At 38.4% G+C, this 16,207-nt stretch overlaps 1 protein-coding gene across 3 annotated transcripts; it reads right to left on the bottom strand.

Annotated features, from left to right (window-relative positions):
* Positions 1 to 6,788: 6,788 nt before the first annotated feature.
* Positions 6,789 to 13,453, bottom strand: LOC117204203. 3 transcript variants are annotated; one of them, XM_033441389.1, is made up of 4 exons: positions 13,306 to 13,453; positions 10,727 to 11,249; positions 8,448 to 8,753; positions 6,789 to 8,028 (listed from the first exon to the last, which is right to left on the bottom strand). In XM_033441389.1, the coding sequence occupies exons 2-4, from the start codon at positions 11,246 to 11,248 to the stop codon at positions 7,627 to 7,629; spliced, it is 1,230 nt and encodes a 409-aa protein (XP_033297280.1). In that variant the 5' UTR covers position 11,249; positions 13,306 to 13,453; the 3' UTR covers positions 6,789 to 7,626. The 3 variants fall into 3 exon arrangements, with proteins under 3 accessions (XP_033297280.1, XP_033297279.1, XP_033297281.1); XM_033441388.1 differs by lacking the exon at positions 13,306 to 13,453 and adding an exon at positions 12,873 to 13,170; XM_033441390.1 differs by lacking the exon at positions 13,306 to 13,453 and adding an exon at positions 12,114 to 12,279.
* Positions 13,454 to 16,207: the final 2,754 nt, after the last annotated feature.

Below are 16,207 nucleotides of genomic sequence, written 5' to 3'. Positions count from 1 at the left end.
CGACAGAAATTCACTGCCGAGTTAGATTCCGCCTGGAGAAGATACGTAAAGTTGCGCGGTGAAAAATGGAGAATGAGAACTCCGCGGGGGGTAAATGGGTTAGACCATGTCCTCGGAAATCTTGGGAATTGATCAGTCCGGATGTCACATTTTGTCCGTGCGGCATGTTCTCACCCTTGTTGTTGGGGTTTCGTGCCCCGTTTGCACCCGATACACGCGTAACAGACGCACGTGCGTCAAACATACACGGTTCCCTTTCCAGCACCCCATCTTCCAACCTCCTCTCTTTCCCTTCGATCTTCTCTTCTCTCCTACGGATTTCGACTCTGTTTCGTCCAGCCATTCGTCATTCGTCTCTGCGGTTTTCTATGCAGAGTTACCACTTCATCCGCGTATAATCGCCATTTCTCATCTACCGCTACAGTTCCATATCGATGAAACAATCAACGGCGATATATCGACGACTTGCTTGCTCCCGTCAATGATATCGTAATATCGTCAATTGAATATTTTAAATAACTTTTGATAGATCAAAGTTTAGACGCTAGCTAAGAATGATAAAAGAGGAAGCGTTGTCGAGTGTGAGGTAATGCGTATGGTAGCGTCAGAGCTATCGTAAGTCGCTGCGCTTTACCGTAAAGTTTATCAAAAATCATTGTTTTCGAAGCACATGAAAATGATAGATGGTAGGTTGCTCGTGTTTACGCGTATCAACCGACACAGCTGTGCGGTAATTCTTTCGAGAGGTAGTCGGAGTAATAGCGAGAGAATTTTCGTTCAGTCAGAATCTCAACGGACCGAGCCAAGAGTTTCTCGATCGCAGCTTTTGTGAAACAGCTGTTTCTACGGTTGTCGCGCCTCGTTACCGGCCTTTTTTCTCCTCCCTGAAACAAGAAGCTGGCATCAGGACGTCGTTATAACGCGAGGCGTCCACTTTTCCACGCTCCTATATGGGCTTCATCCTCTTACCCACCCCGTCACCCTCGAGCCGTCGCTGTCGTTCGTGGTCCTTGTGTGCTGCAAATAAAGCTCTCCTCGAAACAAACAGGGACAAACTGGACTTCCACCGGACAAATTGACACCCCTAACAGACACGTATGTACGACGTCAGGGACTCTCCTGTTTTCACCATTCGACCGTGTTGATCCACTTTGTACGCTTGTTCAAGGACCAAATAGTATACGCTACAACTGTTGTACTTCGCGCAGCGTATGGCAACTTTTGTCCGGTCTATTTAATTCGCGAACCATCATTAGCGTAATAGATGTGAACGCCGAAGAGGATGACAATTGGCCTGCTTACATCGAAATACCGAAGAAGAAGACGAACGATCGAGCGAGTTCGACCGAAACTCGACGTTCAGCGCGCCACTAACTGAACGTTGTGCGATAGATATATTTATAAAGTGATAGTCACGTGGCAGACAGTGATACAATATCAGGATACGATTCGCCACGTGTCGCTCAACGTGAGTTCTATAACAGCACTTTCGCTTTATTATAATACACCCCTGTCTGTGTCCCCGGTGATCATAATCGCATTTGGCTTCTGCCTTTCGCACAGAAATCACGTCCAAACAGAGATCGTGTTATGTACTCGTCTGTACGTGGTAAAGCGGTATAACAGAGTCTGTTAGAAAGGACATTGTTCGTAATTATTTCTATCGTTGTTCTGTCGCGTTATTCTATCGTTATTCGATATCGATAAATTACAGAGTGGACGTATATCAAGCGGTAGTTTATTGTGCTACTAATATCGGTACAAACATGGTCCGAACTTTATTTCTTCGATGGAATTGTTCGAAGAAGAGTAAACGTAAATGTTAGCACAAGGCTTTCTAAACAATTTACGAGAGGCTTTTGTGGAACATGGTCGAGTCTTTGGATCGTTGAGGCGAAGATGTAGTGACAGGGATGTGAAAGAAAAACCAGCGAGAAGAAAGTGTCGAATGGCTAACTGTACCTTCCAGCCGCACAGAACTGACCCATAAATCTGTTACATGATTTACAATCCTTACAAACAAACCGGGGGAATATTCAACGCGAATACTCGTCAACGTTCAATGTCAATGTGGTCGCAGATTTTCAAAACATCGTAGAACCAAGGTGACGTAGCGTTGATATTCGTTTGAATATATGGCAAGTCTACGGTCGGGCTCTTAAGGTTACTTCCATTGGCCGTCATGAAGTTTTGCTAATTTTAACCAAACCTTTACGACGATCTTGCTACACCGTTCGATCGATTCCTGCGCAAGGACACGAACTTCTCTATTTATAAATATTCAGTATAAAAATAAACACACTGTATACTATTAACAACAAATTTAACGAGACTCGCGAGCGAAAGAAAATACATCTGATCGATTTGACTATTCCAAGACACCTGTATCCTTTTTGGCGACAAAACAAAAACATCGATACTTGATATTCCCTTTCCACTTTCTCTCGTTTCGTAAAGCTTGGAACAAATTGTTTTCAATTTCAAACGTCACTTCGTATCACATCTGCCGTATATATTTGAATATCGTACACTATCGCGATACCATATCTGGCCTGTAATATAAAAGAAACAATTAAAATTAGCAACAATGGAATAAAACGTTCTTTTGACAAATTCTAAAGAACATATTCCTTAAAATTTTCAATAAGTCATTACCACATATTGGTAAATTGACATTTTCCATGTTTCACTTTCCTATGATTTACCACATGTCCAGCTGGACAAATTGTAAAGTATAAATTAAATAATAAAAAAAAAACTTTCCTATCGTTCTTCGATGTGTGCGATATGTAAAACAAAAATTATACTTTTTAGGCTCGTTCAGAAACTCGTTTAGAGGTAGCTGCGACGAGGAAACATCGACAAATGCTGTAAACGGAAAAAGAATAGGGTTGTTCGTTCAACGTACGAGAAACGCTAATACAATTTTCGTAAGAATGTTCACTGTTTGTTTTGCTGGTCGATGATTAAGAAGATTCTGTTCCACATTCTAGTATTTCGAAAGGGTCGTCGCCGCCGAAAGATCCCACGACCACCCGAACGAGGCCCGCATCTTGACATCCGCCGGTACACCATTTAGCAATAATTTACTCGACGTCGCGTCGTCACGGAACACCATCGAAAAATTCAGGATAGCGTGGTCGTTGACACCGGGGATCGAGCTTTCGATCCCACGGGTATATTGTTGTCCAATGACACGTCTGTATTTACACGTCGTATGCCAAAATTGCATGTCCCGACAGGGTAAATACGCCCCTATGAATCTCGAAATTCAGGGATAATATCGATAAGTAGATTTTCTCTTTTTATCGTCGTTCGTACAATCTCATTCCTATCCTTATAGATACTTTTCATTGGATAAACGTTCCATCGAATAAGACCGTGTTTGCCTCTTGGTTTCATACGTCAAATTTGCATCCCCTCCAAAGAGATTTTTTTTTACACAATTTGAATATTTTTCTATTTAACGCGTTATACAGATATACATATGTAGATATACATTGACAAATTATAATATTTTCGATAATTACAATAGTATTCTTCGTAGATAAACAGAATTTTCTTCGGCTATCTTCGATGAAACGAAACTGTAGAGGTTTAGTCGTGTTCGACTCGCGTCGGGGTTACCAATGTGGTAAATGTTGCGTGGTTTCTTGTGTTTAAATAACGAGATACTTGATAAGCAAAACCGTCGAGTATATTTTTAAACGATTAATAAATAAGTACCGGCGATATTCGCAAAGACGTTCGTATTAACCGATTCGCTAAGACGTAAGTCGTAAAAGTATAAGTCGTAAAATAGGGTCGCTAATTACTCGTTAATTAGATGGCTGATAATTCCTTGATAACTGGTTGATAACTGATCGACAACTGACTGTAATTCCATATGTACTGTCGCTCGCGATCGCGTCCGTTTATTTATACCGATCGGGGGAGAGTCGGAAAATGCAAATTCGTTTTCATTCGACGGTTGCATGTAGCGGCGACGTCGTTTTGCCCGCAGTTTATTTCTTCTTACGTTACTTGTAACCTAACGGTCTTGATACTCCGAGGCAAAACAACAACGTGATTCGAATTGTCCTCTGACTCATGTGCCGCTACAAAACTATCTTTATAGAAGCGTCGCGTTATTAAAAAATGTATACGTAACAAGCATATGTACAGGGTGGTTGGTAACTGGTGGTACAAGAGGAAAGGGGGTGATTCTACGCGAAAAAAGAAGTCGAAAATATAGAATACAAATTTTTTTTTTAATTTTTCCATCGATACAACGACCTACGGTGAGATCCGTTAAAACGAGACGCGATAAAGTGGACGCGTACCGAGCGAAAATTCAAAGTCGATTTTCTCGAAAACAAAGCCTCGAACGAAAAATTTTTATTCTATATTTTCGACTTCTTTTTTCGCGTAGAATCACCCCCTTTCCGCTTGTACCGCCAGTTACCAACCACCCTGTATAATATAGTGCGTAACTAAAATATATGAAATTCGTTTATATTGTTAATAACGTCGCGTATTTCCTAACTAGATTCCAACGTTTTTCAAAGAGGTGCAAAAACGAAGGTCACGCGATGATATAATAATAGAAGGATTAGGCGGTAGATGTTAAGAGGATCAATATTCTCCGTTCGACTGTGTTATTCAATACCATCAAAAGATTTTTTTCCCCTTCTTCCCTCTTTTCCTTCCCTTTTTTAAAGAGTATCAAACCCTTTGTGTCGGTGGAAAAATCACATTTATCTCGTTGCACAATTCGGGCTTCTAAAAAAATTTCCAAGTTCGAAATTCATCAATCGCGGCTCAGAAATTCCAAAGGTATTCCCAGGGTTGACACCATTTTCTTTTAGAAGACAAATAAGAAACAGGCGTTATTCAGGTAAAGGACGTTGACAAATCAGTTGTCCGACGCGTAGTTAAATGGAACACCTGAAAAATTGGGGGATTAGTAACTCCCACGAGAATTTCGAGCGATTTCTTATGCCCTTTCAGACTAACTTCTTTTATCGTCGCCGCATAGCGTTTTATCTTACGGTTAGAATAATCGATAGCAATTGTAATTTAACATCGCAATAACGTAATCATTTTTTTTTTCATCCAGACACAACGCAAATTCGATAGGAAAAAGTTTCACGGAGAATTCGATATAAATCGGTACAAGAACCGCGTCATACGCGTGTAAGTACCTGCACGTTTGTTCGCAGAATCTCCTTCTTTTCGAGGAAGATAAGTTTGTAAATTTATCACGCGCGTGTACCAGCTCGGTTCTTAATTAAACAACTTCGAACTCTACTTCCCCGAAAATAAGGAAAATTGGACAAATTTTGTTTGACATATTTTTCTTCTTTTTTTTTATTTAATATTTCACATTCACAATTCGTCCAATTTGGACATTTTGTAGAATTTGTTTGACATATTTCGCGTATTTTCGCGTGTAGAACGACGTTGATCATTTAGTCGTACCTAGTGGTTAATCAGTGAAGGTTAAAGTATACCTGCCTGATAAATTTCCAAGCTCGACTTGTTCTTTTCGCGAAGAATCGCCCTATCGCCGATTGTACCGCGATCGCTGGCACGTTCTGTACGCGTCGAAAGAGACAACCATCGAAATTATAATTTTTCCGCAATTTATTTTACTTTTTCGATGAACAGAGAAACTGCCGACGAGATTCGCTCGATAATAAACTTTCACACGGTATTTACGAAGTAAGATACTTTTTTGTCGCAAGTACGAGATCGAGCGGAAAATGCGAAAGTAAGAGGAACGCACAGTTTCTACTGTAACGTAATTTCCGAACCGATTCGGAACTAATCGCGGCCAGCTACCGGAATTTTCTGCCACTGACGACCGAATAACCTGAATACTGCACAGGCGTCTAGTTTCTCTATTATGTCTTATTTTTACCCTGGGCGCTGCATCCTCGCTCCAACTTTCTCATACCTCGTGCGGAGAACCGAAAATCGACTACCGAATTTTTCCAATTCGCCTTTCCACTATGATTTACGAATCCCCGGACTCTCGGTCGACTACGTACATTTTTCAGGTCAATGCAAACAAGAAAGGTAGACAGGTCGTTGGCCAACTAGACTAAAGGCAGAAGAGACTAAAAGGGAGAAACAGTGACGAATGTTGCAAAAAGACCTCTCTCGTGCAGATGAATTCCATCTGTTCCATCGCGGATTTCTCTTCCTTGCCCGATAGTGTAGTTTCTGCTCGAGGCAAAGGCCACCCCATCGAGGCTTGCCACAACAATTTCTCTGTTCACGATGTAGGTTACCAAGACGATGCTTTCAGAGTCCTTTTAGCCTAGTGCTTTACTGCCCTACAATAAATCAATTGCTACCGGCTGACCGCCAAGGTCGCACGCTTGCTCTCCAAGAATCTTTTTGAAAGCACATCCAGTGTGTCCAATGGATGGTGCAATTTTTTCTTCGCTGCATCTCGAGACCACTTTACAACTTGGATCGACACTGGCGATTAGCCTCTTCGTTAATCGAGATTTACTATTTCAACCCTTTTAATCGTTGATCGAAGAAACGCGTCATTTTTCAAATTGGTATCTCACTTATTCGGGGTAGCCATCCACATGTTATATTATTATACCACCAAGCTATAATATTTTACCAAATGTCCTACTGGACAAATTGCAAAAATTCAAATAAATAAATAAAAAAAAAAATCTTTCAAATGGTTCTATGGGAAACCAGCAACGAGGTGCGATGCGGTATTTCATAGATATTCCGGTTAAAAGCGTCGAGGGATTTCGTTTCTACGACATAACGTACGCGTCTATGTTTTAATATCGTATATTTAATTGTTCTGATACAAATCTCATATACAATGATATTGTCCTGGAGATTACAATTCTTCCATATATCGCAACGTTTATGATAAACTCGATAAACTCGACTTCGAGCAGCGTTATATATCGAAAGTTCCTCGCTTTACTTTTAGTAGAGAAGATATATCCCAGGATCGAAGGAACGAAAAAAGTATTAATTTAGTAAGAATGTCGGAATTTTATAGCATGTTTTATTCTTATGTAAGGCAGTAGCTGGCAAGGATACTCCAACTCTCCTAGAAATTATTCCCTGTCTTTCATTTCTCTATTATACGAAACATTTTGAAATCTCGCTGGCACTGTAACTACCCGAGACTATCGCGATTACGCATATTGGCAAAGCTCGAGACGAAACTGTAAACGTAAATAGAAGTTACGAGATATCAAATACGATAGCAAAGCAGGTACTCGAACAGTCTGTTATTCGCTATCTTAATAAGCTACAATACGTAGCGAGAGTATCTGTACGTCGTTCAATGTAACTTTCGGATTTCTATCCACGCTGTATATTAATTTTTCGCAAAGCGTATGTTCGCAACAAACGCGAGACACGTGTCTCAGTGCGGACAGAATTTCAAAATTTTTTCTATAATGCACGTGATATTATATTCGTATAAAAGGTTGCGCGATAAATAGTCGAATACTTTCGCGAGACACCGTATTTGTAGCCACGTTTTACAAGATACGATGGCAATATATATATAGGCATAATAACGTTACAAAATAATGCCGAATACGATCGAGAATAAATAATCTTCCTTTATCTTAATAGCTAAAACGAATTGTTTCAATCGAAGTAACCTCTTTCGTTCATAATTGGGATCATTTTATGCGCTAGTTTCACCGCGTCTGGGTTTCTGAAAACGTCCATTTTAGTTTCGCCTAACAACTTGGTCAATAATTCCTCGAAATCTTCGGTGTCCTCTTTACTTCCCATCATTCGTAAATAAAGCACGACTCCAGAGAAAACAGCGTATATCCTTCTTTTATGTATCGCTTCTTTTAACTGTTCCATCGTGGGCGGTTTTCTCTTGCAATCGATATTTTTCATAGTCTCTTGCAAAGTATGCAGATAAAGTTCCAGAAAATCATCGTCATTGTCGTACTTTACGTGAAATTCTGGACAAATGTTCAAAAAGTACAACAGATCGATAACTGGAGACGTGTAAACAGCCATCTGATAATCGACCTGGAAAATACTCTATGGTAAAACCAGAGAAAGGAGAAGAAAAATTCCGATTCTACGGCATAAGGAAGGCGATCCGGTGGCTTAGTTTTCATATGATAGAAGATCGTTTACCTCGAACTATTCTAAAATGTTAATGCGTATTTATTTTCCAAGTTTCTATATATCGACTCGACTATGACTAAGATAAGACGAACGTATCATATAAAACGCCACGTAAATTTTCATCGTCGCCCTCTTAATTTCTCCTGATACATTTCTTTATAGTAGACCTATTTATCGTTAGTCGATGAAAATAAAATATATCGGCAACTTGTCGATATACTATTTACGTTTCTTATATGTTTTATACTTCTGTCGTGACTGCGTCTTTTTTACAAGAGAGTATAACACCGTGTATGTTGTAATGGAACACGTATTACCAATAAGACTTCAATAGGCTGGCCTTTCTCGTTTTCTCGAAACATTAGATTATTTATCCAACAATCTCCGTGATTTAGTACGCAGAATTCATCCACGTCGTAATTATACGCATCGATACAACGCGTTCCGATAGTTGGTGACAATTTGATCAGCTTATTCGCCGCACTCGTGTATTTTTCGCTCGACCATCTTTGTATTTCGTTAGCTATTCGTAGAAGGCTTACTTCCATCATTCGTATAAAAGCTTTCGGACATTTGGTCGACACAATGCCAGTATCTATAAAAGATTCAATTATCTGTGGATCCTGAAAAATTCACTCGAATTAATATCACGTAAAAATTGACGAGATTTCAGACATGCAGGAGAAATAATTTATCAAAGACGTAACCATTAGTTACGACAAGTAACTGAGTAACAAGTAACGAAAAATATACCGATTCGCTGCTATCGACGATTAATATAAAATTATTTCGCGTGATCCACCCTGGGGTTAAACGACGGATGATCTTTGTACGTAGCTACCAGAAATAGTTACGAACGCGGAGACCTGTAATTTTAAATGGCGATCGAATATACCGACGTAGAAATACGATCTAACGCGACGGATAATGCTAATCGCCTCGCTTAAGAGTTTAAAATACACGTGAAATGTGATAAACGAGTTTAAGAAGTTTAATTTGTTTAAACGGAAAGTTTAGTAGAAGCGCACTGGTTCTCCCCTCCCTGGCTGTTTCTTTGTTCGCATAATCGAAAACAATGTCCATATAACTGGACTTTGCTATTCGTTTGTTTGAATACAAGGTTTCTGTAGAACTAACACGAGAAGCTTCGACAAAATATAAGGAGAACATAAACAAACAAGTCTTTCCTTCCCTTTTATACCATAAGTTCCACAACGTTAAAATTGAGATATCTTTAATATTATCTTATTTTAGGAGATTTAAAGTTTATCGAGTCCAAGAATACAGTTTTAGGTACATATTCGCAATAAACGGTGAATTTTTGTAATGATATGTTAGGCAAAGGTTCCGATACGCGGCGGTACGACGTAGCCATGCTGTATTATGTACATTTTTCGTTGTATAATACAATTTTTGGGTTTAAGCTACTAGGGAGCGGAGCTTTCTTATGTATTTTTTTTCTGTCCTGAAAACTTGGTTTAATATTATCTTATCTTCAGAATTGATCGATCATCCGAGGATAAAACTACGGGTATGTTTATTTCGCGTAAAAGCTACCGCCGCGTTCGATTTCATTGAAATCCGCGAGAACCAGGTCTGAAGCTTCCCTTGTGAGTTCAACGAGCTGAGATTTGTAAATACTTGTAATCCGAAAACATTAATTCGTTACGTCACACGTATGAAGTAGAATCGGATAATAGGCGTTCAGGAACGCACACATTGTCGGTAAACTATAGTACTGTACGTACATGACATTACAATGTGTAATGACATGTGTGTAAAAATATGTAAATAAAAAGTAAATATAAAAAACATTATAGACTGACTCTAAACCTCCGGATCGGTGGAGATTTGTAAAAAGAAGTTCGTGGAAAGTTGCCCTCGAACGCTGTAACTTCAATGTCACATTTCTTTCTATTCATCGTGCCGTAAACTACTCATCGCGAGAATAAAAAGTCTCAAAGGAACAAAGTCGTCTCCGTACCAATTGACGTAAAGGCGAACAAGTTAATTATAGCTTCTACTCTCGTGCCTATTCACCACCGTCGGACTTACATAAAGATAGTTCGCTGCAACGCGAACCGTGCTTTTCGAAACGTGTGTTATTTACAAATAGAAGCAGTTTCTCGAGTAGTGTATCATCCTCGATCGACAAAATAAGGGAATTTCCGCCGTCAGAAATCCGCAAGAGTCGAAAGATTTAATAGAAGAGGCTCGGCAATTAACGCGTGGGCAGGAATTACTAGAAATCATATTATCGGCCTCGTTTATTTGCTTACGTCGATAACAACGCATTTACAATTTGTACGCTCTCATCTCTTAGACGAAATTAATGGCGCGTAGTGGTATTCCATCTCGCCATAATCGGCCAATTTTTGAATCTCGGATCACCGTGAATAGGACGCAGATGTGGTCCGCACGTGTGACGGCAGTGAATGTGGAAAATTTTAAACTAGTAAATCATGCTCGAAGTGAATTGTGCACGAACATTTTTTCACAGATGCTGCATAAATCCAGAATCACGGTACGATGATCTTTACACTTGATTTTTAAGCAACGTTTAGATACAGCTTAGAACGTAATGTGCGATCCGTACCTTTTCGAGAACTGCGACAGATCCAGCGTGTAATCTCGCGAGTTGTTGTATGACTAAACGGCAGTGTTCGAACGACAATCCTTTCTGACGATCCTTCATAATGAATCCTCTGTTTATCAAGTTTTCCATAACAAGAATACGAGGATCGTCGAGACCGCATAATAAATTTGGACCGAGTTGATGATAAACAAATTCCTTCATCTTGGGTAGAACGTCACGCAGAACTTTCAATTCGATCAGAAACAGATTTTGTTGACGAACGATGTCGCGCGACAGTTCCCTCAGAGGTTCGGCTTTAATAACCAAACTGATCGATCTTTCCGACTTCGTTTCCTCTTTCTTTTTGATCGAAGAAGCTGTATATCTGATGTGCGCTTTATACAGATCACTAAGAAAGTTTAATCCTTTTTCTGACATACAATTTAGCTGGATCTCCAAAACTCTAACAGTTTCATCCGATAACTTGTTTCGAAGGGCTTTCTCGATGATGGCTTCATCGATTTTCAAAGGATTTACTTCCATTCTGAAAATTTTATACTATAATATACTATACAATATGTACAGGGTGATTGGTAACTGATGGTACGAGCGGAAAGGGGGTGATTCTACGCGAAAAAACAAGTCGAAAATATAGAATAAAAATTGTTCGTTCGAGGCTTTGTTTTCGAGAAAATCCACTTTGAATTTCCGCTCGGTACGCGTGCACTTTATCGCGGCTCGTTATAACGAATCTCACTGTAGATCGTTGTCTTGATGGAAAAATTAAAAAAAAAATTTTTATTCTATATTTTCGACTTCTTTTTTCGCGTAGAATCACCCCCTTCCGCTTGTACCACCAGTTACCAACCACCCTGTATATATTTCTTTCCGAATGTACGGTTGAATTCAATATAAAACCTACGTCGATACTGGGATACCTGGATTTTACTTTTGTAAAATACTGAATAGCGTTTATCGTGATACTTGCGAAATTATATTTGCTATCGTAATAGTATATCTAATAATCTAGAAGAGATTATTAGATTATTAGATTCCGCGATCTTATTTACTTTACTTATCTTTTTATTACGTTCCTCCGGCATTTATTGCATTTATTGCATTCATCGCGTGTCTTTGAAACGCTACGTTATACAATGCTCCCTTTCTCTACGCTCTACGCTCTGCCTTTCTCTTTCAACGAGAGACATAATCATTGCAAACGTATCGTTCACAAGCGTCACGTTTTCCACGACTCAAGCATCGCATACTGTCTCTATCACGATTAATAAATTTAACTTCGTAAAAATGTACCGAACCCTTCGACTCTATGATTCGCTTCGAATCTGCCATTCTAAAGTGCATCTTTTACTATGCTTACTTTTCTATTCTAAAATACAACTCGACATACCTGACGTTATATTAACAGCTCTTTCCATGAAGCTTTTCTTAATGTGTCTTAATGGTGTAGTAAGAGAAACTATGTCATCGAGATATCAGTCAAAGAATTAACGATAAAAATAAACAAAAAGAAGTCAAATTCCAAAGAAAGAGAAGACACTGTAAGAACGCGGGTCAACCAGAAACTAGACGCTGCAGAAGAGAGCTGATACTTTTATACCGAAAAGGAATGGAGTGTAAGCGAACGCATATATGTGTGTGCATATGTTTAACAGTGAGAAATGAGGTATACATATAGCTCCAATTCAATAATGTATGCCAGTGACGAGTTTCGAAATCAAATGACGCTGCTAAGAAGCGAACAAAAGGTTGCTTCGAGTGCATGTATAGCGAGTGGTAAAAAATATTCAAACAGTAGTTTATTTCTCTCGCTGACGTACAATTTTTCCACGAACCTCTGCCATGGATCTTATTTATCCATAAAATTCTTTGGCATAATTGCGCAAGTATCTTTTTTTTTTTTTTTGTTAAAATTCGTAGCAACTATCTTCAGTTTCTATCGAATCTTATCGAGTTTGTTAGTTTCTGTCGAATCTTGTCGAGTTCGATGGCGATTCTTGGCTGTTTAATCGTACAAGGAATGGCAAATGTTAATAAAAATCAGATCCTATCGGAAATTTAATAAAACGTGCGTCGAGTTTTTCGATAGAAACTATTAAAAACGAAATACCGTGTCAGATATAAGAGCACATAGTCACATAAAACTCACGCTCGATGCTGAACAATCACTCCTTTTATGTTCGCATACACCAACTTCTTACACCAACTTCTAACCTTTCGTCTTGTTATTTCTGTACTGTATATTTTTCATTTTCTGCGAGTATTTTGGTCTGATGTTACCTTAGTTTATAAACATACCTAAGTTTATAAACATTCGGTACACTTTCACTCGATGTTTGCTGTTTCATATAGAATTATTCTCCTCGAGCAAATACCTTACACCGTCCGTTATAAAAATACACATATAACTTGTACGTAGGAACATAGTATTCCATCGAATTATTCGCCTTGAAAAGAAGTTGCAAAATCTTCTCGTAACGTCAACAAAATACCAAGCACAAAAACATCGATGAAAGTTTAATTAACACCTTCTATCGATTATTGTTCGTTTTTTTTCAAATTTAAAGTACACTTTACATTACCTGGACGTTGCAAATATTCGTTTTCTAACTATTCCCTCTGGCAGCGACGTTCGAAAGTGAACGAAATTTCTGAATCACAAGAGCGACTGTCTAATGCGTAGCTTTCACGTCCGTGTGCTACAATAATTGCCAACACTCTACGTCTGATCTCTTATAGGCTCAACGTACTAGTGATACATACACGCTACGTGCTTGTACAAATATGACAGAGCTACCATTTTTCTCTGATCGCCCACGATCATCAAGAACGATTCAACAGCTTGAAAATACGTACGAAGTTAATTATGTACATACACATAGAGTTTTACTAATTCACGCTGTATAAAAGTGTGAGAATTAGTTGCTTATGATAGTATTCTCTATGACTCAACAGGTCGAAGGCCATACTTAAACTTAAACTTAAATCGTAATTGATCGATATTAGATCGGTTGAACTTTATCTGTTTTAATACCAAAGTACAGTAGGACGCTGCATAACGCGATTTCGGAAGTAATAACGAGAGTGAAATACTTCTTGAGGAAACAGTATCGAAAAGAGCATTTGCAATCGAAGAACATACAAGTTCTGAGATTGAAAGAATTCAATAAAGAAAGAAATTGTATCAGTTCCCGAGAAGCAATTCGCTGACACTTCATTTTTAGCCATTGTAAAAAATATACGTTTTACGTTAATTCGTGTTTCTTCACTGTACGATCGAGTTGCGTTTAACCATAACGATTTTTTAAGTTAGATATTCGCTTATTGCGTATCCTCGTGTCGTAACTGATGTAAATTCGTATCCTATGTCAGCAGTTTTTATTTTATATACAGGGTAATTGGTAACTGATGGTACGAGCGGAAAGGGGGCGATTCTACGCGAAAAAAGAAGTCGAAAATATAGAATAAAAATTTTTCGTTCGAGGCTTTGTTTTCGAGAAAATCGACTTTGAATTTCCGCTCGGTACGCGTGCACTTTATCGCGTCTCGTTATAACGGATCTCACTGTAGATCGTTGTCTGGATGGAAAAATTAAAAAAAAAAAATTTGTATTCTATATTTTCGACTTCAAGTTAGTAACTTGCTAAATAAATGGAAAAGATGACTAGCTTAATTTTTTTTTTTATTTTTTCCATCGAGACAACGATCTACAGTGAGATCCGTTATAACGTACAGCACGCGTACCGAGCGAAAATTCAAAGTCGATTTTCTCGAAAACAAAGCCTCGAACGAAAAATTTGTATTCTATATTTTCGACTTGTTTTTTCGCGTAGAATCACCCCCTTTCCGCTTGTACCACCAGTTACCAACCACCCTGTATATAACTCGATATTACACGCTCTGCTTATACCTTCACACATTTTTAGGTGGAGGAAGAATTAACTCTGGCAACTGTTACATATTCTTTTTTTTTTTTTTGAGGAAAGACGAAGAAACGAAGGAAAAACTATGGTTAGGTCCGATCAGAGCAGCCTCACAAATCATTCACAATGCCAAAACTTTCAAACCTTGAGGCAGCCCAGGTCCTATCGTATAACTTTTATAGAGGGCCACAAAACAGCTACCGTATCTCTCGTCTTGCCATCGCTTTTTTTTCTTTTTCCTTCGTTTCCATCAAATTTTTGGGAACCCAACATTTTTATGGCACATGCGGTAAGCCAAGAGTTGTTTCCTCGGTTACCGCATTTCCACGACCAGAAAACTTTTCAATGTACCTCGAAACATTTGGAAACCTCTGCAAAAATAATAAATCACGTTCACTCCTTTTTCTCGTACCTTGTTTTTATTTTTTACGAACGCCTACACCTTGTTCAAACAACCACTAGCCGGTTATGATTTCAAATAGGAACCAAACCTCCGAGGATGCAGTATACGTCTAAGAAAGTCGACATTTTTCATTCTTTTCCAACATTTTCTTTTATCTTATCCTTAGATCGTAGTCGAAGAAACCTAATTTCATATACTAACTGTTACATCAGTCGTTTATTTATTCACTATCGCACGTTTGCTTGGATATTCTTCCAAACGTCGCGTCGATTTGTTTACTCTTCCATTAATATGTATTGTTGAGATATATATAATTTTCTGTGCTGGACTAGGTTAAAGGCGTAATAGAGATACTTGTATGCGAATATCAGTGTGTGGAAGTATGTGTGTCCGAAGCGTCTCGAAAACAAATGAATGTAAACTCTTCAGTCGGTTAAGAGTCGTCGAAGAGTCGGTTTACAGTCGGGTATAGAAGAAAGTTTTAATATTAATCGTCAGTATAAATTTAGTGTTCCTATAACATTATTTCGGCCTCAAAGATCCACAATTTTCAACATGTATATTATTATAGTATGTAACGTTTTAAACCTTGTTAATAATGATATAATTAACAAAAGCGAAAAAGTAAAATAGGTATAAGAAATATGTTTTACCAAGTTTTATAAAATTTTATAAAGTTCAAATAAGCATAGCGTAGCGGGTACACGAACGTTTCAAGCTTTACATATATATTAAATAGCGTGTACGCGAGTATTCATGAAAAACATACGTTGAAAGATCATTCATTTTTAAAAGATAATCGTCAATCGAAAGTCTTACAGAACAAAATCGTGTTTCATTTAACAGCAAAGGTAGTTTCATACCTGTTGTACACGTATTTCGCATCGTGTCCTCTATGAACGAATGTGGTAGCCAACGGAAGTTTGAAGAAACGATAATACCTTACTCATATTATAAATTTGTTTCATTTAAACGAATTTCTCTCATAGAAATAACTTCTCGTTCGATCGAATACTTCTTCCGTTGGATATTAGCACGTTCGTTATTTTTATCTGTTTTCAGTTATGCGAACGACATTTTTTCCCAAAGAGCTAAAGCGAAGTAAGAGCTAAAGAAGCAACCTGATAGGAAAAACGTTTTCACCGGTGTCATCGATTA

Source organism: Bombus bifarius, unplaced genomic scaffold (assembly GCF_011952205.1).
Source record: "Bombus bifarius isolate JDL3187 unplaced genomic scaffold, Bbif_JDL3187 scf7180000007977, whole genome shotgun sequence".
Taxonomy (NCBI): Eukaryota; Metazoa; Arthropoda; class Insecta; order Hymenoptera; family Apidae; genus Bombus; species Bombus bifarius.
This window is presented reverse-complemented; position numbering and strand designations above follow the sequence as displayed.

Excerpts from the sequence above, each read along its gene's own strand:
- LOC117204203 (XM_033441389.1), bottom strand. The coding sequence starts at position 11,248 with ATGGAAGTAAATCCTTTGAAAATCGATGAAGCCATCATCGAGAAAGCC. Across the intron at positions 8,754-10,726 it reads CTGTCGCAGTTCTCGAAAAG|GATCCACAGATAATTGAATC; the intron begins GTACGGATCGCA and ends TGAATTTTTCAG. Across the intron at positions 8,029-8,447 it reads AGCCTATTGAAGTCTTATTG|GTCGATTATCAGATGGCTGT; the intron begins GTAATACGTGTT and ends AGTATTTTCCAG.